This window comes from Phyllostomus discolor, chromosome X (genome assembly GCF_004126475.2).
Source record: "Phyllostomus discolor isolate MPI-MPIP mPhyDis1 chromosome X, mPhyDis1.pri.v3, whole genome shotgun sequence".
In the NCBI taxonomy this organism is placed as follows: Eukaryota; Metazoa; Chordata; class Mammalia; order Chiroptera; family Phyllostomidae; genus Phyllostomus; species Phyllostomus discolor.
Window position 1 is genome coordinate 79809299 of NC_050198.1, and position 27976 is coordinate 79837274.

At 44.8% G+C, this 27976-nt stretch overlaps 1 protein-coding gene across 1 annotated transcript; it reads left to right on the plus strand.

Annotated features, from left to right (window-relative positions):
- XPNPEP2 (X-prolyl aminopeptidase 2) lies at positions 1 to 27971 on the plus strand. Its single transcript, XM_028523203.2, has 21 exons — positions 1 to 425; positions 2738 to 2811; positions 4267 to 4377; positions 5529 to 5592; positions 6602 to 6706; positions 6960 to 7046; positions 8211 to 8357; positions 11306 to 11407; positions 12214 to 12295; positions 12550 to 12745; positions 13523 to 13612; positions 15727 to 15836; positions 16549 to 16626; positions 17721 to 17792; positions 19851 to 19911; positions 21275 to 21344; positions 21835 to 21939; positions 22378 to 22437; positions 22970 to 23046; positions 25827 to 25916; positions 26620 to 27971. The coding sequence occupies exons 1-21, from the start codon at positions 377 to 379 to the stop codon at positions 26812 to 26814; spliced, it is 2025 nt and encodes a 674-aa protein (XP_028379004.1). The 5' UTR covers positions 1 to 376; the 3' UTR covers positions 26815 to 27971.
- Positions 27972 to 27976: the final 5 nt, after the last annotated feature.

Here is a 27976-nt window from a genome sequence, read left to right on the forward strand (position 1 = left end):
AGGAGGATGGAATTCAGGAATGGGTGAGGCTGGTTGCTGTGTCTAAAGGGGGCTGGGAGAAGCAACTTGATTGAAACCAGTTGCTGCTCCTTTGTCTCAGATCTTTGGACTCTGTCCTGGGCAGGCTCACGCCTTATTCCAGAAGACTGGGATCTAGCAGAGGCTTCTCTGCCCACCTGGACTCCTGGATCCCTGATAAACAACAGATCAGAGAGGGACTCTCCATCAACCAGCCAGGTACCTCCTCCACATTGCCAGCCCTTACCCCAGGCTGCTCCTGCCTAGGAAAGGTCTGGAGGAAGAGGCCAGGGAAGGAAGAGGCCTATCCACTTTCCACTATCCCTCCATTGACCTAGCACCAACATCTGGAGACTCCATGGCCTGGGATCCCTGGAGCTGCTGGCACTGGCTTGTCCTCATCTGTGGTATGTGCATTTCGGTCTTTCCATTGCTTCCCATGCTGGGAGGACAAGTTCAGTTGGAGAGCAGCTCTGGCCTCCACTTCTGGGCTCAGAAATTGTTGGAGTGAGGGCTGCTGCCCAGGTTGTCTCTTTTTCTCTCGCCCCCTGCCCTTGTCTTGAGGAAAAAATAACAACAGGGCCAGTCCTTGGGGCCCTCAAGACTTAGGTCCAGTCTGGTCTGACACCTTTTCATTCCCACCTGTTAATGAAAAAAATTATTCTGGCACATATTTTAAAAAGTAAGTAAGATTTTATTCAAGACTATTGCAATAGGGACATTTAAATAGGGAAGTAAGATTAGACTCAACCCTGAATACAGCAAAGATGGCCAATGAGCAGAGTAAGGGGGTCAGTGGATGGGAAATTCCTAAGAGGAAACATCAAGGTTATGGAGATTCTTACTAAAGTGGCTTAATAGGATTCTTGTGGAAGGCAGGCCAGGGTGATCAGCTATCAAGGGTGGGAATGAGGAATTTGAACAAGTATCAAGGGGTGATCAGATATTAATGGTGGGAGATTCTCTCTAAACTCACTTAACAAGATTCTTGCTAAGACAGGAAGATTTAGACCCAGCGAGGACAAGATTGCTGGGCCAAAGTCAAGGACTAATCAAAAAGAGGGCTCAGAGGAGCCTAATTAAAGCTTGATTTTTGTCACCCCCATGGTGCCCTGGTTTTTCTCTTTGGTCACAACTACCAGTAACTGCCCAGCTCAGCATCCTCCATACCCACTCCACTTCCAGCTTTAGGGAGGCCTTCCTTTCCTTTGTTCTCTGTCAGCAGGACTTTGCTCATTCATTCAGCACCCAGTTTCTGAGCACCTTTCCAGCACCAGGACCTGTGTCAGGAACCACAGATGATTTGACTACAGAGCCTGACCTTGAAAGCCACAGCCTAAACCTCAGAGAACAGCTATCTGTGTGTTCACAAGGCAAAGGTTGGCTCAGTCTTGCTTCTTATATTGGCATCTTAATGCCACCATTTTGCCAGAGATCTGTTCCCACAGATATGAGGGTTCAATTTCTTAAATCAATAGGATGGGTTTCATCTCCCCCTTGAGTTTATAAAAGTAAGACAACCAAGCAAGACCATTCATAGTATTGGGTATTAAACCCCAGTCACCTCTTTCCATCTATACTTCAACCCACTCAGAAGGTAAAAGTACAGTGGGATTGTCCATACTCAGGCCCCAATTACCCTCTGGGGAGATCCTCCTTAAAAGGTGGGATGATAGAGGGGAGAACTTTCAGAGACCACTGGACTTTTAGAGCCCAGAGCCTGTAGTACTTAGCTCAGTGCCTGACATACAGTAGGCACTTACGAAATGTTTGCTCAGTGAATACTGGGTGACTCTCCTTGGAATTATACCAAATTTGGGGCACAGGCCAAGTTGGAAACTAAGCTTCCATGTGCTCTGTCCTTTCTGTGGCACTACCTTCCCATGGTCAGTTTTGTGTGTGTGTGTGTGTGTGTGTGTGTGTGTGTGTGTGTGTGTTTGTATTCAGATAGCCTGGGTTCAAACCACTGACTTATGGTGGCAAAACTTGGGCAAGTTACTAAACTTATCTGGGCTTCAGCTTCCTCCTCCAATGAAAGTGGACAATAATACCCACCTCACAGAACTGTTAACAGGTATCAAATGAGATGCTATAGATAAATTGCTGACTTCAGTGTCTCTCTAGCACATAGTAGGAATTCTTTAATGTTAGCCCACCTTTCCCCACCAGGTGGTGATTTTAGACTGAGATTGCTTGTCTTACATGCCTAAAACTAGCCTGGAATGATAGGCAGAGATTTGGATTATAAGAAATGGTACAAGTGGGCCTTAAATTTAAGTTAACCCAACATATATGAAATTAGATTTATAGAAGGGTAAAATGAAAGTAGGGTGATTATTTAGTGAGATCCTCTAGAGCATTTCAAAGAAAATTTGATTACAAAAATTTAATTTACACAGAACTTTTCCAGTTCAGTAGACCCTGAATAGACTCAATTAGCTTAGAAGGGAAAAAATTGATTTAATGAGCACTAAAACCCTTCTAAAAGTGGCAATCACTTGTCAATGAATCAGGTTTCTTTGACTGTGACCCAGAGTGCCAACCAATTCAGCCTGATTTCCTATTAAATGTGATTATTTTTATCCTCAAGGGGAGTTGAACCTCATCATAATGATAAAGGGCCTGCAGGAAAGGAAGGAGGGTTGGGGGAACAGGTCCCTACACCTTCTAGGAACTATCTGATCACCAATTGACCCTGGATTTTTCTCCTGGTTTCTAGTTTGTGCCTGGGGCCATGCAAGGCCAGTGAATACAAGAAGAGAAGACATGAGAAACTGTTCAACCACCCCTCATGTGAGGCCCTGGCTCAGCCCACCCCAGCCCTTACCCTAGCCCTGACCCACAGGTCCCATTATCTTCCCCTTCTCCTATTGATTCAGTTGTTATTTTCTCTCTCTACAAACCTATCTCTTGATTTTTGGAGTTCGGAGCCACTGTTTCTGATTAACATCCTTCAGGAAGGGCAGCACATTCTCAGGTGTCTGATATCTGCCCCTCACCCCTCCTTCCCACCCATTCCCACAACAAGTTATCTACTTCTCTCCTGGCTTGGACTTGAACAACCCCATTAGAGAGAGGGAAGAGGGGGAATAAGGAGAGTGGGAGGCCCCTAGCTAAGCTTTGGCTGAGTTTAGTCAGAAGCCAAAAGGAGGATGGGAGGAAAGAAAACAAGAATTCTAGAGGTACAGTGAAAAGGGAGGCACTGATGAGAGGATGAAGGATGACAGGTTAGAAGAGCCAATGGGAGGGCAAGAGAGGAAAGTCTAAGATGTGAAGACCTGGAGAAGGCCTAATAAATTGGAGCTGAAAAGTCATCAGCTACTTGGCTGGAGATTCTTTCCACAACCAGAATAGGGTGAAAGAGCTTCCCCAAGCAGGAATAGGTGAAGAGGTGAGAGAGCTAGTGAGCCTTCCAGCATCCACTAAGCTTCAGGAGTACATCTGCTTGCACTGTCAACTTTATGAGACCACTGGGGCAGGCAGGTGGGTGGGCCAAACACATTACTTTTACATTAAAACAAACATGGTTATATTGTGGAATAGAGGGCAAACAAAACAAAATAAATAACTCCCATACTTTATTTTAGACATAAAGCATCCTTTTTAAAAATGTCTAGCTTAGAGGGAATCTTTCTGGACAATGTCCCAAAACCCTGAGGGTACTCATGCACCCTCCTGCACCATTTGAGACCAGTGACTGGAAACTTGAAAAAGTCCCCAAGGTAGGGTTGCCAGATGAGATACAAGATGCCAAATTACATCTGAATTTCAGATAATGCGTAATATTTTTATATAAGTATGCCCCAAATAGTGCATGACACATACTTATACTAAATCACTATTCATTGTTTATCTGAAATTCAAATGTGACTGGGTAAGCATCCTGTATTTTTTTATTTGGTAAATTAGCAATGCTACCTCCAAGGTATGCAAAGAGACTTTCCCCTGCAACTATCACCCATACCTCCATCCTAGACTCAGGTCCCATTACTGTCACAAAGGATCCCTCTCCAAGCTCTTCAATACTTCATCTACACTCAACTCATGCACCTTAATCTAGATTAACCCACAGCATCAGCTGCTGCCCCATTCTTCTCCAGACTGGTCCAGCCTCCTGACCCTACCAGCCCATAATCCCTGCCTAAGAAGAGGCTGGTGGCTCCTCTGGATGCTGGGGGCCCATGTGTCATTTTCTCTAAGCAATATGTGTCTATGTGTGTGTCTTGGTGTCTTCCTGTCCTGTGTCAGTTCCTTCCAGTTACTGTGGTCAATACCACAGAGCAGCTCATAGCCCTTCGCCAGCAGATGCGCACAAATAATCTCTCTGCCTACATCATCCCGAACACAGATGCCCACATGGTAAGGAATGGCTCTACCCCCACCCTTGCCCTTTCTGCTACCCTGGGGGGGGTGCTATGAGAACAGGCCACAAACAAATTGTTAAGACTCAGGAGATGAAGGCAGAGGAAGTATTTGACAGGCAAAGGGAAGGAAGTGGAGAGCTTGGACATGGTAGTTTAGGGCAGCTGAAAGAATGTAACCCATTACATAGGAGAGAAGACATTGCCAATCTTGACCTCAAGCCATAAAACTATAAACAAATTCAGAATGGATTTTGATCACTTCCTAGATGGCAAATTCAGAATGAATGCTTAGGGTACCCTCCCCTAGGAGGTTAGAATGTGAGCTGGGAATTGAACTGGAAAAATGCTAAGCTTCCTTCCTGTTCAGCTATTCACATAACCTAATGGGTGGAGCATGGAAATTATCCACAACCCCAGACTGCATGAATCTGGGGTATAGGCTTGGGGAGGAGGAGCATATAGGAAACAAGATGGATTGGAGAAGAATTGATTTTCCCAAAGAAGAACCCCTGCCCACTCATCCCACCCTTTCCTACTACTGCTTCCCCCTCCACCTCACCCACCTTTCCAACACCAGCCCACTTGGAAGAGGAGGAATCTTTAGTGTCAATAAGAGTACTTAAATTAATTTCCCCACATGCTGCGAAAGACAAAGAACCTTAAGTAAGTGTCCAAACTTCTCTGAGCCTCAGTTTTTCCCTTCTGCAAGATAGGAATAATGAAATCTATGCCTGAGGATTATGAGGATAAAATACAATAATGTGTAAAGCCCTCTGCAAAAATTATTTTTTATATACTCAGTGTTCAATGCTAGATTGGGCGGCATGAGGGGGACAGCTGGAAGGAAGGACCCAGGAGAACCAAAAACATGCTCCCAGACTTCACAGAATTTGCATTCTGGCCTTTGCAGAATAGTCAGTGCAGTGATAGATGTGGGGTTTAGACTCTAAGAGATATGGCTGTTCAAAGGAAAAATCCTAAGAGCTGTGGAAAGTTCCAGAGGGCTTCCTGGAAGAGGTGCCTAGCATGCCTGGGCTTGTAGGAGTAGTTAAATATGACCAAAAAGAACTGGGATGTGGTTTGAAGCCTTCCATATGGGGTCTGAGTTCATGAAAAAAGCTAACAATGGTGTTATTCGTTTCCTAGAGTGAGTACATTGGTGAACATGACAAGCGGCTTAGATGGATTACAGGCTTTACAGGATCTTCAGGTAACAACCATTACCCTGCCTTCCTTGCTTCTGTTGGTTGATTCAGAGGTGGTCACAGATGCCCTGATGTGGCTAGTTCTCAGCAGCTTGGACCCCGGGATGTAGTATCTAGTAAACCCTTTCTACTCTGCCTCCCCTCCACCATTTGAGAAAGTGTCACCAGGGCAGGTGCCCCATCAGGTTCCCCAGAGCACACATCTCATAATTCACCAGCCACACTCCTGCATGAGGCAGACAGCCCTCCCTGGCTTCCTTCCCATGCTCACTGCCTCTGCCACAGCCAGGCCCAGTCTAGCACTTCCTGGGCTTCTTTTCTGGAATGGTTGCTATGTCTAGCCACTAAGAGCCTGCTTATTCCCTTCACACAGTGCCTCACTTGGGGACAAAGTTTTGCTTTGCTGGTCCTTTTACAGAAAAAAAAATCACCTCACATGGCCAAATGAGATACAAATGTAGAAACTTTACATAGGGTCCCAGTTTCTGAAGGAACCTCCTACATTGACCCTGGCCCCTTGAATGAAAAGCAAGGTTCCTTGCTGATCCTTAAACATTCATCCTCTGGGCTTCAAGCTGCCTTGCCTATCATAGATCCTTCTTCTTGCCAAAGTTACTGGATTTGGCTTCTCTGCCTCTCCTCAACTAAGCCCCTGGCTTGGTGTCCCTCTAAGCCAATGAGTCTTGATATTGACTGCAGCATCCTTCCTGAGAGCACTCACATGCAGCATGGACTCTTTTGAATTGCCAAAAGCAGACCCCACCCACTTCTCCTATTAGAACTCTTAATGGATCCCTTAGGAGAGGCCCTCAACACAAAGCAGGGCACCCTTTCTGCTGGCTTCCATCAAGGCTCTCTTTACATCTCCTGCCTCATTTCCTTCCAATGGAGGAGAGAAACTCTTTCTAGAGACCCCTGTGACATTCTTAGAGCCAGCACTATATTGAACATGCACTAAAATAACCACATCCCTCACTTTTACCCTCACCTCCAAGTTTATCTGTTCTGCCCCAGGAACTGCAGTAGTGACCATGAGGAAAGCAGGTCTCTGGACTGACAGTCGCTACTGGATCCAGGCTGAGCAGGAGATGGACTGCAATTGGGAACTCCATAAGGAAGGTAAAAGGGCCACATGGATTTGTCCCCCAAGCCCTGGAACCCAAACTAAATTCAGGGATGTACAGGTGAGGGGATATATCCGAGGTTATGCTGGGACCCTATGGAAAGCAGGGGAAATTCAGGGCAATCCCTAAACTTCAAGGCTGCTATCAAGGAAGACACACATGATGCAGCTGTCACAGGCAGAAATCTGACTGGAGGAACTGGTGCTGGCCCTGGAGGTGATCTCTGTTTCTTCCTATCTTTCTCTAAGTTGGCAGTGCCCCCATTGTCAGCTGGCTCCTCACTGAGATTCCCGCTGGAGAACATGTGGGTTTCGATCCCCTCCTCTTCTCCATTGGTAAGTTCTTCCCCTATTCCCTATATATGTCTTCACCAATGAGGGTGACTAAGCTTCCTTGGGATGTAAAGAAACACCTTCATAGAAGGAAGGGTAGGGTGACTATAAAGGTAGAGTGTTTGAACTTGTGGTTGTAGAATATTTTGTAACAAAAATGTATTCATGGATTATGTAATGAAAATATATTTCAAAGAATGGTTACATATTTTTAAAGTCATGAGTACAGAGACACAACCTAAAAGACTCAGAGAAGTATTAAGATCTAGCAGATAAATAGGCTAGGTTTTACTTGAACCCAGACCAATCCTCTGTGACCTAGAACTCTACCAATTAGGGCTCTAGAATCACTTGGTAGACCCTCTCCTGGAATGCAGCTTGGAAGGATCAGAGGAGTTGAGAGGGCTTTTAAGTACAGAAGCACAGTCCTCTCCCTCCAGAAATACAACTTCCTGAGCTCTGGGGCCCCAGCTGACTGGCCAGCCTAACGCCAAGGATGGAGACCTCATAAATATGCAGTAAAGGTTTCCAAGTTAAAAATGGCTTCTTTGACAACATTTACAATGACATGAACATCAACATTCCTTTGGGATATGTCATTGAAGTTCAGCTAAAATGGATAGTATCTCTCTGGGTAGATGGCTCAGTTGGTTGGAGTGTTGTCTGGTACACGAAAAGGATGCAGGCTCAATTCCCAGCCAGGGTGCATATGGGAGGCAACCGATCAATGTTTCTATCTCATCTCTCTCTCTCTCTCCCTTTCTCTCTCTCTCTCTCTCTCTCTCTCTCTCTCTCTCTCGCACACATGCACACACACACACATCAATAAAAACATTCTGGGATGAGGATTTTTTTAAAAATGAAAAAATAAAATGAATAGTACCAAAAGAGGGCCCCACAGCCATTGGCACTTAATGACTTTAACCAATTGGCTGTAGACAGCATTGGGGTGGGCTCAGGGAAATTAGGCTTTGGAAGTGGAAAGAGGAAGGTGAGAGTACATGACTGAGAGGGCCATACTGCTTGCACAGGCTCTGGGCAGCTGGGGCTGCAGGAGCAGAACAGGAGACAGAGTAGATAAGGACTAATTGTTCCTGAAAATTGTGTCGTGATTTTTTCTGATGTGTAAGTGAGCAGAGAACAAGTGACTTCTTCCTTTCTTTGCAGGAACTTGGAAGAGTTATGACATGGCTCTCAAGGGTTCTGGCAGAGAACTAGTCTCCATTGAAACCAACCTTGTGGACCTGGTATGGGGGTCCAAGAGACCTCCAATTCCAAACCAGCCCATTTATTTCCTGCAGGAGAAATTCACAGGTAATTATGAATGAGAGCCAACTCTCATTCGTAACATGTAGCAACACGGGTCCCTGCTGCTGCTACTTTGGCTGAAAATGTTTTTCCTAAGAAGTAACAAAGCAATGGACCTCGAACCTTCATGTTGCCTGGGATGCTTGTTTACAATGCAGATTTCTTGGCCTTTTCAAAACTGAGTCTGAATCAAAAGGTCCTCAGACCATATTTAGAACATGCTAGATAAAGAGTGTTAGGCTTGAAGCAAGAGGGAGCAGGGATGGAGAAAACAAGAAAGTCAGAGAAAGATGAAAAATAACACACTCTTTTGAAGAGAGAAAAAACACGATGTGAGTTGCTTATCTGGTATTGAAGACCAGCTCATAATGAATCATTCAAACCTTGACTTCCAGCCTTCCCGTGATGAGGAATTTAGATTTGTGATTGCTGGGGTTGGGTGAGCCGGGATGGACAAAGTGAGTAAATAAACTTGGGGTAAGTCTGTGGCACAGATTAAGGTTAGGGTTATGGCTGGACCACAAAGGAAAGTTAACTGACCCCAAAAGGTCTGACATCAATAATCTTGACCCTGCTGACACCATGTAAATATGTCATAAAAGAGCACTATACTCTAAGATTCTTGTAAGTAGTAACTAAAATCCTGGCAGGATCAGGCTACTGACTCTGAATCAGTTTCTTGGCTACCACGTCTCTTACCTTCCCCCCGGGAATCCTGAATGAGCCAATGGACTTGGATTCCTAGGAATATTGGGCAATTTGAGAGGTCCCTTTCCACATGAAGGTCCATGTACTTTTGTTGTTTGGAAAGGAGTCAAAAAGCAGGATGGAAATTTCAAAATAGCAGTCTGATGAAATGAGTTAAAATTGTGTCCAATTTTCTTTGTCCTGTCCATTCTGATGTAACTTGCAGAATCATTCTTTCTGTATCTTGACACTTTTTAAAGAAACTTGCTATCCAAGGCTATTCAATCAAAAATAAAACTTAATTCATTCAGATAAAGAAGGGCACAGTTACGTCGGGAAGGGGAGGAAGGGATAAAGAGAAAAACCTCCCAGGAACTGGGAGACAATTTGCGTGTGTTTTTTTTTTTCAATTTGCATGAGTTTTGTCACTTTCCACAAGTGAGGGGAAACTGAGCCATTGTAGGCTGCTAGCCCTCAAGCAAGAGACTCAAAGTTCTTGAGTCTCTAAGGTTACAGAGAGGAGAGTCTGTTTCTACAGCAACTCATAGGTTTCAAAGGGGTAAAAAGGGCAAAAACATGAAGAGTTAATTACTCAAAGATACTTGTATGTATCAAACACTTTAAATTTACTTTCATTATTTGTTTCAAAAGTGTCACATTCATAAACCTTGAAAACAATTCTAAGGGAAAGAAGCCAGTCAGGCAGTGCCCCATATTGTATGGTTCCATTTCTATGAGATATCTAGCAGAGGCAAATTCATTGAGACAGAAAGCAGATCAGTGGTTTCTAGTGGCTGGGGGAAGGAGGGAATGAGGACTGACTGCTTAAAGGCTACAGGGTTTCCTTTGGGGATGATGAAAATATTCTGGAATTAGATAGTGGTGGTGGTTGCACAATCTTGTGAATGTTCTTAAAGCCACTGAATTGTGCACTTTAAAATGGTTAAAAAGACAAATTTTATGGTATGTGTATTTTAACACAATAAAATAAAATGAATCTTAAAAAGTATCATACCCAAAGCTTTGTTTCTTGTTGAATCATTTTACCTATCTGCATAAAGTTTTTTAATAGCATTAAGTTATTTATGCTAATCTCTGAGCCCAACTAGGACATTATTAAGAGTTTATGACCTTCTGCCAGTAAATTTCTAGCCCTGTGTAGAGGGAGACTCTTTAGACTCTCTCTTTGCAGGGAACAAAAATAACACATGAAAACTAAAGTCCTAGAATCAGGATACAAGTGTCCCAGAAAGGAAAGCTCTGTGACACTGAGTTTAAGGACAGGTTTAGAAACTGACAATGTTAGCAAGATAGTCCAGTGTCTGTACAGATTAAGAGGGTGAGCCATGTACTCAAATGTACTGGGTTCAAATCTCAGCTCTACCCCTTGCCCGCTATAAGGCTCTAGATATGTCACTTTGCCTCCCCTAAGACTCTGTAAAATGAGCCAAATAAGAATTAAAACAAAGTATATGACGTGTTTAGCACAGAACTATGGCTGATTAAGCACTGGGGTTACTGCAGGAACGAGGCTTACACATGGCCCAGCCCTATTCCTTTGCCCCTCAAGTAGCACCGCTCTCTTAATCTCGGTTCTGCATGCATATTTTTTATTTATTTTATTTATTTTATTTTCATTGTTGTTCAAGTACAGTTTTCTGCCTTTTACTCCCATCCAGGCCCACCAAAGACACTGCATGCATATTTATTGATCAGAAAGTTATGCCAGTCTTACTATACCCCAAGACATCATTCCACGTGCATTATAAGTATCAATTCAGTGTAGAGGGGGCATACATGGTGATGGAAGGAGACTTGACTTTGGGTGGTGAACACACAATTCAATATACAGATGATGAATTATAGAAGTGTATACTTGAAACTTATTTAATTTTATTAGCCAATGTCACCTCAATAAATTCAATGAATTTTTTAAAAAATATATGAATTAATTTGATCACCATAACAACCCTAATGATACTATCTTTATGATCCATTCTTATTTTACTCATGTACAAAATAAGATGCAGAGGCGCTAATTTGCCCAAAAGCACCCAGTTACTGATGACAGAGCTATGATTTGAACCCAGATAGTCTGGGTCCAGAGCCCATATCCCTAACAACTACACAAGTAGAAGTTTGTTTGAAAAAAGAGTTTTACTGCTTTTAAAGAAATGAAAAAGTATTGCCCTAAGAGAGCCTCCTCAGAAAGAGTGTCAAAGAGAAGGTATATTACTCATGCTTTCTTTGGGCTCCTTTGCTTCTAGGGAGCACCTGGCAGGAGAAAGTATCTAGCATCCGCAGCCAGATGGAAAAGCATCCCAAGGCCCCAACTGCTGTGCTTCTGTCAATGCTTGATGAGACAGCCTGTGAGTACAGATTTGCAGACATGTGTGGCACCTGGGTTTCCCTAACCCCCAAGCCTACTGGGCCCGTAAGCATAGGACTCTTCCCCCAACTACAAGGTACCCACTAGTTCTGAGAGATCCATGGCCATGGCCTATGGCAGGGGTGTCAAACTCATTTTCACCAGGGGCCATATCAGCTTTGCAATTGTCTTCAAAGGATCGAATGTAATTTCAACTCCTTAATGGTTAAGGAGTAGTTACATTTATACAGCCCTGAAATTATTTTGGCCCTTTGAAGGGGAGTGGGGAGGAGATCATGTCTACTGAATAAGGCAACAAGGAAGCCCAGGACAAGCTGGGGCCAGCCTCCAGGCCGCTGGAGGAATGGCCTGACCACAGTAGCAAAGGCTCCTGTCTCATGAATGGGAAGAATCCTAACAAACACTTCCCAGGAACCCAGCCACCATCCCATGGCACCCACATACCCAGCTTTAGCAGCTAGTGCAGCTCTGTTCTGTCCCTATGTGACTCAAGGTTTCTTTCCTGACCCCAGCTCTATACTTCAGTTAATCTGGGAAACCACTGAAACTATGTGCTGGCTGCTGGCTGAGTATCTGTATTTTTCTAGGACAAAAGGTTCATAATTCTCATCCCTGCTTCAAAGACACACCCACCCACAAATACTAAGAAATATGCAAAGGTAGATGATGCATGTATGCTGCTGGCAATCTTTAGGGTGCCTAAGCAAACAGTGTAACAGTAGCATCAAATGTGTTGGCCTCAGGCAGTTCAGGCTCATAAATGGTCCTCATCATCTTCTCCTCCAGGGCTCTTCAATCTGCGCAGTAGTGACATCCTTTACAACCCCTTCTTCTATTCCTACACACTGCTCACAAACTCTTCCATCAGGTATGCCTTTTCCTTTGCTTGCTGTGGTGGCATTCCTCCAATTTCCACCCCTTTATGCTCCACCACTTACCCCACCCCAATATACAGACTCCCTATCACCTTGGAGCTTTTCTTGACCCTTTGCCTCCTATTCCCACCTCCTCCAAATCTGGTGTACTCTGCTCCCTGACCTCCAGAAAAAGGGGACTCTGGTCCTTTGCATTGTCCTTAGAGACTCTCAGGACCCCCCACCCCGGTCTTGCCTCCCTACCCAGGTTATTTGTAGACAAGAGTCGCATTAACTCCAAGACCTTGCAGTATCTGAACTCCAGCTGTACAGACCCCATGTGTGTGCAACTCGAAAATTACAGCCAAGTCTATGACAAAGTCCAAGCCTATGCCTCAGGGGCCGTGAGGATATGGATTGGGACCAGCAATACTATGTATGCACTCTACAAAGTGATACCTGAGGTGGGTTTGCCAGGCCCCAACCCAAGCCAGGCACTGCCCCACTCTAGCCCTGATAAGTCTCATCTAAAGTGAGGCCACAGCTCCTTGGTCATTTAGGCAGTTGGTTAGTCAACAATGGTGCAGTAAGCCCCCTTTTAGGCCTCCCTAGGAAGAGAAGGAAAAAAAACTGGATGTCTACCCACAGAAAATTCAGAGATAGTCAAGGAAGAGAGAGGGAGTACAGCCTGGTAGAGCAGAGGTTTTGAAGTAGCCAAACCTGAGCTTGAATCCTGGCTTTGCTCCGAGGTGGCTGTGCAATGACCTTGGATAACTGCTTAGCCAAACTGAGCCTCTGTTACCTCACCTATAAAATGGTGATAAGAGTCCCAACCTCAGAGGAGTTGCTCTGAGGAGCTTCAGAGGATATAGTGTGTGTAAAACTCAATGCCTCACACACAGCAGGCACTCAGTCAATGGCAGATGTTAGGGAATGCTATATGCAGGAAACTCATGCTGTCAAAATATCCCGTGACTGGCAGAGACCAGGATCTGGTATGTCCCAGAGTGCTGGTGGGATCCAGAGGCAGGGAATGATCCAGTGGCAGGGAGGGAGGGAAGATTAAGCTGGCTGTGTAAGACTAGGAAAGACCTGCGTAGTCAGAAAGAACATAAGGAAAAGTCATTGCCACCATAGGAATGGGCAAGTCTCCTCTTAGCAGAGCTTTTCAGCTAATCCTTTTCAAATACCACTGTGCCCTGGAAAAGGTTCCCAGGTCTCTTCTTCTCTGCCTATGACAGGATAAAGTTGTAGCAGAAACCTACTCACCAGTGATGATAACCAAGGCAGTGAAAAACAGCAAGGAGCAGGACCTCCTCAGGGACAGCCACGTAAGTCCATGGGCAGGCACAATAGCCTTTTTGGAGCTCCCAGTCTGATGGGTTAGAAAGAAGGCCCTGCAGGGGGAGCCTAAAGAAGCCCCTTCACTGAAACAGAAGTGGACACAGAATTCTGGGCATTCACCAGTGCTTTACTCCCTTACTTCCAACATGATACAGTGTTTCAGAACACAAGCCCTAAAGTTAGGATATCAGAGTTCAAACCCCAGGTCCTCCACTTACCTCCTAGCTGGATGACCTTGGGCAAGTTGCTTCATCTCTCTGGGCCTCATTTGTAAAATGAGGATTATGATAGTAACCTACAGCAGAGGGTTGTTTTGAAGATTAAATAAATGTACATAAATATACAATGTATGTATTATACTATATAGACTATGTATATATAAAACACATATATTATAATATAAGTAAAACAGTCATCCCTCGATATCCACAGAAGATTGGTTCCAGGACCTGCTCAGATACCAAAATCTGCAGATGCTCAAGTCCCTTATGTAAAATGGCATAGTATTTGCATATAACCAACACATATCCTCCCATATACTTTAAACAGTCTCTAGATTACTTACAATACCTAATGCAATGCAAATGTGGTATAAATACAGGGTGGGGCAATGGTAAGTTTACAGTTGTGAGTACATGAACACAGAGTGTATTCTTGTACTATTATTTATTAATTATTGTATTATTTCCATAAAAACAATTGTAAACCTACTTTTGCACCATCCTGTAATTGTTATAACTGTATTGTTTAGGGATCAACTTTCTGAAAATTTTTTAAAGATTTTATTTATTTATTTTTAGAGAGGGAAGGGAGGGAGAAAGAGAGAGAGAGAGAAACATCAATGTGGGGTTGCTGGGGGCCGTGGCCTGCAACCCAGGTATGTGGCCTGACTGGGAATCGAACCTGTGACACTTTGGTTCGCAGCCTGTGCTCAATCCACTGAGCTACACCAGTCAAGGCTGAAATTTTTTCAAATATGTTTGATCCATGGCTGGTTGAATCTGTGCATATGGAGCCTGTGTCTATGGAGGACTGACTGTATATAATAACTATTAATACATGATTAATATGTTTAAATATTTTAAATATATTCATTATAAACCCTGACTAGTGTGGCTCAGTGGATTGAATGCTGGCCTGTGAACAGAAAAGTCACTGGTTCACTTCCTAGTCAGGGCACATGCCTGGGTTGCAGGCCAGGTCCCTCGTCAGAGGTGTGCAAGAAGCAACCTATCGATGTATCTCTCACATATCAGTGTTTCTCTCCATCTCCTTCTCTCTCCCTCCCCCTTTCTCTAAAAATAAATAAAGTCTTAAAAATAACTATATTCATTATAATATAAAAATATATAATACATAATCATATATTAAGTAAATGAGTATATGCATACACATTTAAATACATATAATGTGTATATATAATTCTATAAATGTGTAATCATCATATATTAGATAAATTATATACATATGAAATTATATGCACATAATTATTATATTAAATGATATACTCATATATATATATATATTGCTTTGAGCACCATATGGCACATTTTAAGTGTTAAAATAAGTGTTCACTGTAATGATTTTCTCACCCTGGCAAGAAAATGGCTAACTTTTTTAAATATACCTGTGAAAATAAGGATAAAGCACCTAATTTTAGAAAACTTTTTCTTATGGAAAATCTTAAACATACGTGAAGGTGGAGAAAATAGCATAATGATCCCCATGTACCATCATCAAGCTTCAGCCATCATCAAGTCATGGCCAATCGCATTTTATCTGCAAATCCATATTCCCCTCCTCTACTCCCTGCCTTCTGCTGCTGGGTGACCTTAAAGCAAATCCCAGATATTATTTATATCCTTTCTTCTGTTAATATATCACTAATTACCTCTAAATGATAAGCACTATGTAAATTAAACATGACCACCTTGTGATCACATAAATAAACAGTAACAAGAATCCCTTAATATCATCAAATAGCCGGTGAATACCTCGTGTTCTTCAAGTTCAGCTCCCAGAGCAGCCACCTGATCTCGTGGATCCCTAAGCCTTGACTGAGACTTTTCCTCAGCCGTCTCCTCTGCTTGCCCTGCTCCAGGTGCGGGATGCCGTGCCCGTGATCCGCTACTTGGTGTGGCTACAGAAGAACGTGCCCAAAGGCACCGTAAATGAGTTCTCAGGGGCAGAGCGACTGGACAGCTTCCGAGGGTGAAGGACTACAGCTATCCTTTATGGCTGACTATCTTTTATTGTGGGGACGGGGTGGTGGGGGCTTGGTATCCCTACTTAAGGGGAAGGAAGACCCTCCTTGTATTTGTGGACCTCTTTGGAACAAGGAGTGACAGGTTCTTGGGTGGTCCTGTAGATGGGCATGGGGTGTTGGATGACATTCTCCAGCCCCCAATGGCAATCAGACTTCAAGGGCTACAACCCAACCACGCCCCCAAGTGTCTGCTTCAGGCATGGGCCGTTTTCCCTTGGAGAAGCTTGTTCAGGTTTATTGGCCTCTGGATAACTTGAGGATATCAACTTGAGGAGGGAGATTTCCTGAGGACATGTTTGGCCCAGGCCATAGGCAGACTGTAGGTTTGAGGTGTAAGATGCAGCTCCTGGGCTGGAGAAGTTTTTAAATTCAGGGAACTAGTTTCTTCACTCTTGCTTTACCACGAACACACTGTGAGTCATAGAGGCCTTGGTTTCCCCATCTGTAAAATGGAGGTAGAGGAAGAATAACTGGTGTCTATAGTTCTTCCATCTCTAACTTTGAGTGTTCTGTAAGTGACAAGTCAGGGCTTGGGGAGATGGAACCAAAAGGTGAGGCTGGGAGTCTGGCAGAGGTAGATGCAGCTGTGACCTTCATTTACCCTAGTTAGGTATGAATGGGTTCATTTATTGACTATTCCTGCCTTGCACTTTTCAGGGAAGAAGAGTTCTTTTCTGGACCCAGTTTCAAAACCATCTCTGCTAGTGGTCTAAATGCTGCCATGGCCCACTACAGGTACTTGAGGAGAAAAAATTTTCTAGGGCTCTGTGGGGGGAATCCCAGAGTATGTGCAAGGGGTATGGAGGTGGAGGAGGGAATGATCTAGGACCTGAGTCCATATTAAAGTTTTGAGGCTTTTAGCACCGTGGAGGTTATGGGTGGGGAGTGGAGTCCAGTGGATGAGTTGGGAGTCCCTGGAATTAAAAGGCCTGAGCGATTTCCCCCCAGGAGGCTGGAACTTTGAGTGCTTATAGCTAACGGATCTGGAAGGGATGCAGGACTGTTGATGGATACTTTTCCTTGGTGTCCTGTGAGTTATTTACGTTAGCTAATTTTTAAAGCTCACAAACACATGGGGAGAAAAGCCTGCTCACTCATTCTGAACCAACTAAGGGGGGCCCAAGATGTAGGCTGGCCAGATGTTTGGCTCCATAGGGGGAAAAATACCTGTAGGCCTACTCGATGAAATTTTGGGGATCAAGCTGTCCAAACACCTCAACCTGGCACGGGCGCAGCAAGCATAGGTCAGATACCCTCCAAGAGCTGGCTTGGCCTATCCCATAATTCCCTTCCCTGGCATCTCACAAGCCCTCATCTGTCTTGGCCTAGGTAGGAACTCCTTGGCCCTACAAAACCTTGCTCCCCACTCCCATCCTTGGGTACCCTTCTTTTCTGCACCCTGGCTTTTCAGAGCCCTCTGCTCTAGGACACAGCAAGAAGTTAGAGAGAGTCCAGACCTGGCTCCCTCCCAGCTTTACATTGTGGCCTTTTGCATCCCCCTTGGCCTCTGCAGACTGGTTTCTCCTTATATAAAAAGAGATGACTACAGTGGGTGTTTTCTATCTCTCAGCTCCCACATTCTGGGCATTCCTTCTATCCTCCCTGGAGACCAGGACCTTGTTTGTGAAGTGCAGTATAAACAGATACATGCTGAGGACATATGTGGCAGAAGCTGAGAACTTTCCTAGGGGTCCTTTTGGAGACTGACTTCTCCAAAGGAGTCTAACTCCCAGGGGTGAGGGGGAATTCTTCTGCTTTCATTCAGGATCCCCACCCCACCCAGCATAGAGATAGGCTGCTCCTTTTCTCAGCATCTCTCCCATCCTTAGCCCAACCAAGGAAGCACACCGCAATCTGTCCTCGAATGAGATGTACCTGGTGGATTCTGGGGGACAATACTGGTAAGTAGCTTCCACCATGCCCTGGCCCAGCTATCTCAATGCAGACACCCTGGGCTGGTCAAAAGCTGGCCAAAGCTGTCCCTTCCTAGGCACAGATTCTTCATCTGAGAAAGGAGAGACCTGCATTGAATGAGCCCATTTTTACACTTGGAGAAGGGGCTGTGTACAGTAGGAAACACACAGAGACCAAAACAGTGGGGTTGTGCATGCAGCACCTCAGTGGGAAGCAGGAAAAGACTCCTCTTGCTCAAATAAAATGTTTTAAGCCCAAATATTATTACACAGTCTGAACAGTCATATTTAGCAGCCCTGTCTGGCTGCACAAACAGTGCAGCCATACTCTCACACACTCATGCACACCCTGGACACAGCCCCTACACCTCCAATGCCATGTATTCTCCTCAGCCCCCTTCCCTCCCAATTGGATGGGTGAGATGACTATGTCAGTGAGTGGAGTCAGAATTGAGCCTCTGAAAGCAACAGATAGGCAAGAAAAGCAACCAAAGGGAACACCCAAGGCACAGTTGAGACAGGGCACACCCATCAGCATAGATATGTGTCTGTGAGTAGAAATGTGTGTATGCTCCTCTGAGTGCATGCAAAACCACATGTAGGGCATGCACAACCTCCTATGTAAGAGGATGCTGTCCCCCAGCACCAGGATTCTACAATCTGTGTGTCCACCTATGCGCTATCATTTAAATTATTAAAGAACCATAAAGTGAATAACATCCCTTTAGATGTTTTACCCCTACACAATGCATAACCAGAAAACCCAGATATGATGTCCATGCAGAATAGGCTAACTCCATTGCGTCCAAATATGTGACCAATCATTCACACAAGAGCTGAGCTGAGAAGAGCTGGGAGAATTTCCCTTCTGATCCTAGAAAGTAAGTAGACTGTGGGAAGCTTGGATGGGGGTGGGGAAGATGGGGTGCCAGAACTGATGCAAGAGTAAGGAATAATTTTGAACAGTTTGCCATCCTCTATCCTGTAGAAATGGTGAATGTGCTAATGACAAAGACACCTGGCATGTTCTAAGTACAGCTCTGGGAACCAGCACAGCAAGCACTCAGCCTAGCAGCCTTTCTTACTCACCAGTGTGGCTCTTTGTGTACTGGATACAGCCAATATGCAAAGGGGAAGTGAATTTGTAGGGCACTGTTGGATTGGGGTGCACTCAGAACAGGGTGAGGCCAGGGAAACTGTCACCTCACTTTTTCTCTCCTTCTGAGGAAATCTGCCACACCCTGTGACCTGTTCCCAATGAGGAGTCCCCAGGGCTCTGGGACCATTTCTCCATTCCCCCTCCCCCAGGGGTAGCCACATGGGCCATCCTGAGAGAACAGCTGCAGCTGGGGTTGAAAGTCAGACTTTTTGGCTTCTGGTGTCTGGCTTCAATTCACTGGGACTCTGAGCAAATTCCTGGGTCAGATCCATGTTTACAATGGAGCAAATATGTGGAGAGTGAGTGAGTGCTTGCTGCAGGTCTGGCCTCACTAAGGCTCAGAGAGGGACATGGCCTCCTGGCCTCAACTGCCTCATCTGTGAAATGGAGATATCAGGGAGAGATAGTCTCCCTTCACAGTGAGCTGCCAGAAGTATTCTATAGATGGTAAATAACTATCTGAATGTGTGTGTTACGCTTGCTCTGTTCCTCAGTTTCCCCATCTGTAAAAATTGGACAATCCCCCCCATTTCAATCAAAACCTGCAAGAACCCTGCTTTTAGAGTCAGCCTGACCCAAGCAAACCAAAGTTTACAAACAGCCAAAATAGGGAGGGAGGCATGGATTTAGAGTATGTTTGTGGGAAATCAAGATTGCCTGAAAATATAGTGATTTGCACCTGATAACTTTGCAGAGAGCCTTCATGCATAAATGCTGAAAATGAGCATTTGACGATGGCAGCCATCTTCTTCCTTTCACCTCCCACCCCACCCCTGCCCCAGCCCTGCCACTCAAATCCCCATGAAAATCACACAGGAAGCACACAGCCATGATCCCTACTCCGAGGTATTAGCAGAGCTGGACATGTTGATTTTCCTTTTACACAGGGATGGAACCACAGACATCACCAGGACAGTCCATTGGGGCACCCCCTCTGCTTTCCAAAAGGTACTCTACCCATCCTCATTCAAGGGACACCCAAGAAATCACTCTAATAAGAGCCCTTTCATTTTATAAAATCTAAAACTGAGGACCAGAGAGGTTAATAATTTCCCCCTGTTCACATAGCAAGTTAGTACCACAAAACCCAGTACTCCCAGGTACTTCCCCAGAGATGTTTCAAGCCACAAACAAAACTTCACAATCTATGTGGCTACTTGTGCACTGTCATTGAAATTAGTACACAACCATGATGTAAATGGCATTCGTTTAGATGTGCCCAAGCTTATCATCATTCCACTTCAGTAAATCAATGAACAAATATTTACTTGGTGCTGTGTGCCTAGCCCCTGTGCTCAGCAGAAAGGAGGAAGAAAGACATTCCAGGAAGAGAAATGGCTCAAGCAAAGTCTCAGAGGTAGAAAGGAGCTGTAGCTTTTCAGGATGTAGTAAGGGCTTGTCTGCCTGTTGCAGAAGCTGGGACCTCATCTATGTGCACTAGGAGCCTCTGGGAAATGTAGGGTACAGGGAGCTGCATTCATGCATTCAGCAAGTAGACTATGGCTCAGGCATTGTGCTGGAAACAGAGAAAAAGCCAACACTGGTTAGGCCTCAAGGAGCTCAGTTTAGTGGGTTAAGTCCACTGCCCCAAATTGCCTGAGACGAAAAGCCCATGTGTGTGATGTGAGTAGGACTCACCATGTTGCCACAGGGAGTAACCAGGAAAAGAAGCTGCTGTCAGCCTACTTTTCTTTCTTTTTCCACAAAATAAACAGCCCTGAGCAAACAAGGCTGACTTGCCAGATTATCAGACCCCAACCCAAACTTAAAATCTTAAGAAAACTAAAGGATGATTATGATAATGGTAATAAGGACACTGACTTCAGTTTGAGTATTTACTCTGTTTGGAACACCTTATGTGCATGAGTCTCCCTACTCCTCCCAGCAACATTATGAGCTGGTACTGTGATTGTCCTATTATAGATGATTAAAGTGAGGCACAGAGAGATTAAAGTTGCTTGCTCAAGGTCTCAGAATTTGTGAGTAGCGAAATCAGGATTCCAACTCAAGGAGTTTGCTTTCCAAGCCCCTGCTGTCACTGCCTCAGCTCACCATTATTTACAAGTATATAGTGGACCAGCCAAAGAGAACTGCATGGACCAAGTCCCATCTTTGGGCAGATCCCCCTTAGCCTCCTCTGGCCATCTTTCAGAGCCTATATGACCAAACATGAACATACACCTCCCTCAAAACAACTGCCCTCCCCACAGGCCTGGGCCCACATACCTGCATATATGCACAGTCCAAGCACATGGAAACTCTCAGGTTCTCCCTCTTGTGTGCCACATCACTTCTCCCTCTCTCTCATCAGGAGGCATACACCCGCGTGTTGATAGGAAATATTGATCTGTCCAGACTCATCTTTCCTGCTGATACATCAGGTAGGTTTCTGAGACCAGCCTGGATCCAGAGTCTTAGGCACTAATTTCATTAGACCCAGACCACCACCCTGGGGAGGCTGGTGAGGCAGGGATTGTTATACCATCATCCCATATACTGTATAGATTAAAAAAATCCAGCCTAGAGAAATAAAGTGATTTGCCCAAGGCTGCACAGAGAGTCAGTAGGGGAACCAGGGCTTGAACCCAAGCCTCCTGCCTCTTAATCTAAGGGTAGCTCAGTTTGGAGAGGATTCCTGGAGGAAATATCTTGATGAATGGGGGAGAAATTGTAGTAGAGTCATGAGCCCAAGTAATGGGAAAAAATATTAGGTGTGCTGGAGATAGTACATGCTTACCTGCCTCTCAGCAGCCCCTCTCCACAGGCATCCTGGTACTTGGCTTTGAAACAAGAAAGCAAGAAGGAGCAAGGTGAACCCCAGTCAGCAAGTCTGGGGTCTAGCCAACTAACTGGGGGTCATCTTTCTTCTAGGACTAAAGTTGGAAGCCTTTGCACGCAAAGCCTTGTGGGATGTTGGACTCAATTATGGTCATGGGACAGGCCATGGCATTGGCAACTTCCTGGGTGTGCACGAGTGTAGGTATCTCCTCAACACTCCCCAAGGCTCCCCTTTTTCTGGACATGGTACAGGCTTTCACAGGTATGAAAATGACCAAGACCCTTAGAGATGCAGTGATCTGCCCAAGTTTACTCAGCTGGTGGGAGGTGTTGCTCCTAAGGGTAAGTGAGAAATGCTGGCAGCTGGCCAATCCTGCTGCCTGCCTGGCATCTGGGAAGTCCCCATAAAAAGGAGTAGCAGGTCTATACCTAGTGGCTGACTAAAATAGAGCCTTCAGAAATAAAAAGCCAGGGCCAATTTTGTCTGTACAAGTCCCAAGTAGATAGTGATATGGCAGACAAGTGCTCCTAGAGGAGCTCAGGTCTCCCCAGTTACCTGCTGTTCCCTGGAGTCTGCTAGTTTCCAAGCTGGTGAGTACTGGAGAGCTGACACTTTACCTACATCTCCCTTTCCAGGGCCAGTGGGATTCCAGTCCAGCAGCATTACTATGAGCAAGGGCATGTTCACTTCCATCGGTATGACTCTCGGGCTCCTCCACCCATCCTCACCCTAAGACTAAGCCAGGACTGAAGTCTGGGGTGAATAATGGGCACAGGCACACCTGTGCTCTACTGCTGCCCTCCCTCTCTATTCCTCACTTCTAGTCCTTAATGGATTGTCCCACCCTAATCCCAGGCCCCTTCAGTCCATATCCTCATTTTGCTCTTGGGAGTTGTTTCCCACATGTAAATCCAAGCTATAGTCTTTAGTAAAATGCTAGGGTAACATAACAGTGTGACACAAGGATATGGGGGTACCTTCAGGACCTAACTGAGCCCCGAAGTCTTCCCCACTGGGCTACAAAGGAGGGTGGAGAGGCTGAAGCCCAGCAGGTTGCCTCTGGGGCCAATGAACATCTAACAAGTAGTGGGTGGCCCCCCTGTCCCCCCGCCACCAGCCAAAGGCATCCAGGCAACCAGCCTCTGTAGCCACTCCTCAATTGGTACAGAGAGCCTGGGCTCAAGTCCTCCCCCTGTTTAATGGCACCAGTGTCTCTGTGTCTCCCAGAACCTGGTTACTATCAGGATGGTGAATTTGGGATCCGCCTTGAAGATGTGGCCCTTGTGGTAGAAGCAAAGACCAAGGTAAACTACCACTGAGATGGGCTGCAGGTTTAAACAGCATGGCAGTGACTTTGGGCTGTGTGTATGTGTTGGGTGGGGAGGGCATACAGAAGGGCAAAGGAGAAGGGCATTTGAATATGTAGACATAAATCTACTTGGAGTCTTCCTCAGCTCCAGAAAAATTCCATAAATCCGAGTCTCTCAAACCTATTTGCATATTAGAATATTAGAATCATCTAGAGAGATTTCTCTTTTTTTAATGCCAATGCCCAGATCTACTCCAGACCAAATGAATCAGTATTCCTGCCCCAAATCATTGGTTCTCAATGCACATAATATTCACCAGGAGAGCTTGTTAGGAGTAACAATTCCAAATAATAGCAACCAACAAGATAAAATACCCAGGTACAACCTTAAAAAACTTACATGAAAGAAATTTCTATTCAGGGACATAAAAAAAGATTTAAGTAAATGATGCTGTCTGGAAAGAAACCTCAATATTATGATGTCATTTCTCTCTGGATTAATCTGTAAATTCAAGCCAACCTCAATTTCAGCAGTACTACTAGCTGGGTGTCCTTGTAACTTTACAAAATGATATTAAAGTTTATTTGCAAAAACGAACATAAAAGGAACTACATAGCCCTGACTGGTGTGGCTCAGTTGGTTGGGCTTTGTCCCATAAAGTGAAAGGTCACTGGTTTGATTCCCAGACAGGACACATGCCTGCCTGGGTTGGAGGTTCGGTCCCTGGTCAGGGAGTGTACAACAGGCAAGTGGTCAGTGTTTCTCTCTGATATTGATGTTTGTCTCTCTCTTTTTTCCTCCTTTTCTCTCTCTCTAAAAAAATAAATAAACTTTAAAAATATAGCTCATTAGCTAGGAAAATTCTAAAAAAAAAGAGCAAAAAAGGAAGCTAGCCTTTTCAGATATTAGCACATGCTATGAAGCTACCATAAATAAAACAGTGTGACACTGGAGATTAGAGAGGCAGGTATGACAAAGGAACACAAGAAGTAGCCCAGAAATAGATCCGCTAGTATTCGTAAGTAAAATGGAAATTTAGTTTACAATAAAACTGGCATTTTAAAACAGTAAAGAATAGAAAAATTGTTTATAAGTGGAAGGGAGAACAAATAGCTAAATTTGTTCAAAATTCCCCATTTGGGAATGGGGATTAAACCAAAGAACCTCACTATTATACTAAAATAAAATTCCAAATGAATCAAGGTTTAAATGTGAATCCATAAAAGATCTAGAAGAAAATTTATGTGAATTCATTTTTAATCCTAAGGTGGAAAAGGATCTTTCTATGTAAGACCCAGAAGCTGTGAAGAAAAAGATTGATAATTCTCACTAAATCAAATAAAAAAAATCCATATGGAAACAATACCATAGTCAAAAGATGTATCACAAACACAGCAAATGTGTCATAAAAAAGGTGGATGTCCTTTTACTACCATCTTTTACAAATCAATAAGACAAAAAAAAAAAAATAGGGAGAATGGGAAAAAAACGGGCAAAGGACATGAAGAAGCAACTCACTAAGATCAACACAGATGATCTGTAAATGTGAAAAGATCTCAATTTAATTTTTAAAGAGATACAAATTAAAACAGTGGAATGCCATGTTTCACCTATATGATTGGGGAAAAAATGACACTTTGATGATACCCAGTGCTGGTGGGTTTGTGGGAAACAGATACTCCCATACACTTCTGGGGGAAGTACAAATTGGTTCAAACTTTCTGAAGGGCAGTTTGACAATATCTATCAAAATTCCTATTAAAAACACCTATACTTCTTGTCTCAGTATTCCCTCTGCCAGATATATAACTTCTGAATATAGTCACAAAAGGTCACCAAAGTGTTTCTATACAATGACATTGACTGTAGCATCGATGGTAATAGTTTAAAGAGTAGAAGCAAGTCTAAATATCTATCACTGATTAAATAAATCATGATCCACATAATATAGTTCCTTACATTGCCCTTAAAAAGAACAAGTTGCAACTCTCTGTGCTAATATGGAGTGGTCTCCTAGGTTTACTATTGATGTAGGTTGGGTAAGAGAATGCACTGAGTAGTGTATGATAGGGCCCATTTTGCATGAATTTAAAAATAAATGCATACACACACACACACACACACACACACACACACTGTATATGCCTAAAATGTTTTCAGGAAGAAAAATGCACAAGCGGGAGACTTTCAAATTTTATTGGGTACCCTTTTATACTTTGAATCTTCTAAACACATACATGCAAAAGAGCTCTGTAAGAGGTGGACATTATGGGCTATTTTTCTTCTTTATACTTATCTCTATAGATACATACATCAATAGATACATAGACTAAAATATGGATAGAGATACATACATACAGATAGAGATTAGATAGATGGGTATAAAAATCTAATACTCATCTTTAAATTATTTAATTGTGTATTCCCAACCCTCTCCTAGAGATTCGCACTTCAGTGGTCTTGGAGGTTGGGTCCCAGAATCTACACATTTAACAATGTCCCTAGGTGCCATGTGGATGCATATACTTTTGAGAAATACAACCCTAAGTCTAAATTTAGGAGTCAGGAGAGAAGCACTAAAGATGGAGTGCTGAGTGGTAGAGAGAGGGGTAATCAAGGGCAATGTCTGAGGCTAAGGCCTCCCCTGAGTCTTGGGTTTAATAAGGGTCAGTTCTTTGTGCCTGTGGCTTCTGGGTGGAGTGTTCCAGCCCACCCTTCAGCCTAGCTCCTCCTCACTTACTTTCTGCTTTCCCATCTTCCCTGTGGCCTCCCAGTACCCAGGAACCTACCTGACCTTTGAAGTGGTGTCCTTTGTGCCTTATGACCGGAACCTCATTGATGTCAGCCTGCTGTCCTCAGAGCAAGTGAGTGCCCCTCAGCACTGGCTACCCTTCAGCTTCTGAACCACTTCCTGTCTTCTCTACCCTGAGTTTTTTTGGCCTTTGCTCCCCTTACCCAAAGACCCTCTGTCCCTTCCTTTTTGCTGAGAGGGTCCACACTGATGGCACCAGTAGGCGTACACTGAGGTATTCCTTCCTCACTTACCAGAGACCCCAGAGGTTCTAGAACTCTCCAGTCAGATCAGCCTGCCCAACCCTATGTAGTAAACTCCTGGGGAATCTGAGACTGGGTTTTTGGACTCAGCCATCTCAAGTCCTAGACCTAAAATCAATCCTTTCCCCTCTCTGGGCCACAGAACCCTCTTTTCTAAAATGGGATAATAATGCCTGCCCTACTTCCTCTCATTCCCATGCCTGAAATTCACTCTCCCCTCCACCCATACCCAATGAAAGTCACTATGACATTAAATAGACACTGCATCAAACTGCCTCTAAAAATCTCCAGAAAACACCTGTAGCCTGATGGTGGCTGGGGAATCGGGAGTGAAACACCAAAGGTGGAGTGCTAAGTGCATAAGTGCATAGATTTGGGAATCTATGGGGTACCTATGGTTAGCTGGGCCAAGGTTAGCAGCTGGACTACTACAGCAAGGGACTAGGTGGCACCAAGACCTCACCTGTTGGCAGTTCACCTTGTGAAACACTTCATCCCTCCTACCCTTTGCAGCTCCAGTACCTGAACCGCTATTACCAGACCATCCGTGAGAAGGTGGGCCCCGAGCTGCAGCGGCGCAAGCTGCTGGAAGAATTCGAGTGGCTGCAGCAGCACACAGAGCCCCTGTCTGCAGGTGCACCATGCACCACCTTCTTGGCCTCTCTGTTGGCAGTCTCCACTCTTGTCATTCTCAACTGGAGTGTCTAGAGGCCTAGGACTCCCCCACTAACCCTCTCGCTCAGCTTCCTTCATCCTGTACCATCCATGCCCCAAGAACTTCTGCTTAGCCCATTGCCTGGAAACCTTTGCCCTTAGTCTCCTTCTCCAGAATCAAGTCCCAAGGACTGAGGGATTCTTGGACCCAGGCAGGTTCACCCTAGGCCTTTCCTGGGATTGAAAGCCAAATAGTGCCTTTCCTCAAGTAAGCCCAGTAGATCTAACCTATAACCTGGCAGAGCCTATTGCTGCGGCCTCCCAAAGACCAATATAGGGCAGTACCTTTCCCCCAGGTATCCCAGGGTCCTGGGACAGCCCCACCTTAAAACCACCAGAGCTGCTGTCTCACACTGACTCCTAACTCCTTGGTCTTCCCACACTCTTGAGGCTGCCTCTGGCCATCCCGACCAGTCCTTGGTCCTACTATGAACTTCTGGTTACTGCCCATAAATTGAAGGAACAAGGGCTGCTTCCAGGCTTCCTACTTGGCCTGTAGAGAGAAAGGAAGGGAGGGTGGGTTGAATTCTCCAGTGCCATACTACCACCCCAGGGTCAGAAAGACCAGCCAGGGAGGGGTCATGTATACCAGTCCTTCACCCAACATGTGAACCCATTGCTCCTAAACCTTAGGTGGGCTCCATGCCAAGTGACAAGATATAGAGTTAAGCCATAGGAATTTGGCCATGGGGCAGGAGGGAATGAAAAGAGCCCTGTGGAACATGACCCTACCCAAATGCGGGAACAGCCTGAACAGTGATGCTGAATTACTATCTCACATTTCCCGACGTGTGGGAGCCCTTTTAACTTTCCAAAGTGCAGCCACAGTGACAGTACTGTTAAATCCTTTAGCATCCTTGGAAGAACATTAACCAATGTGGTCAGTGTCTGGTTTCCCCATTTTGCATATAGGAAAACTGAACTCCAGACAGGTTGGGGCATGGTGGAACCAGAACGGTCTGGCAGTCCAGTTCTTTTGGCCTTTGGCACCAGGGAGAATCACTTAACCTACCTCCCAGACCCTTCCTGGTCTCTGAGCCCATTGTTGGGGCAAGGGAGAGCTTTCTCTGGCCAGCCCAGCCCAGCCCAGCCCAGCCGTTAGCCACCTGGGCTTGCATCCTGCTAGATACTTAAAACAATCTGACAACGAAGCCTG

Excerpts from the sequence above, each read along its gene's own strand:
- XPNPEP2 (XM_028523203.2), top strand. The coding sequence starts at position 377 with ATGGCCTGGGATCCCTGGAGCTGCTGGCACTGGCTTGTCCTCATCTGT. Across the intron at positions 15,837-16,548 it reads CGACTGGACAGCTTCCGAGG|GGAAGAAGAGTTCTTTTCTG; the intron begins GTGAAGGACTAC and ends TGCACTTTTCAG. Across the intron at positions 25,917-26,619 it reads GCCTGCTGTCCTCAGAGCAA|CTCCAGTACCTGAACCGCTA; the intron begins GTGAGTGCCCCT and ends TACCCTTTGCAG.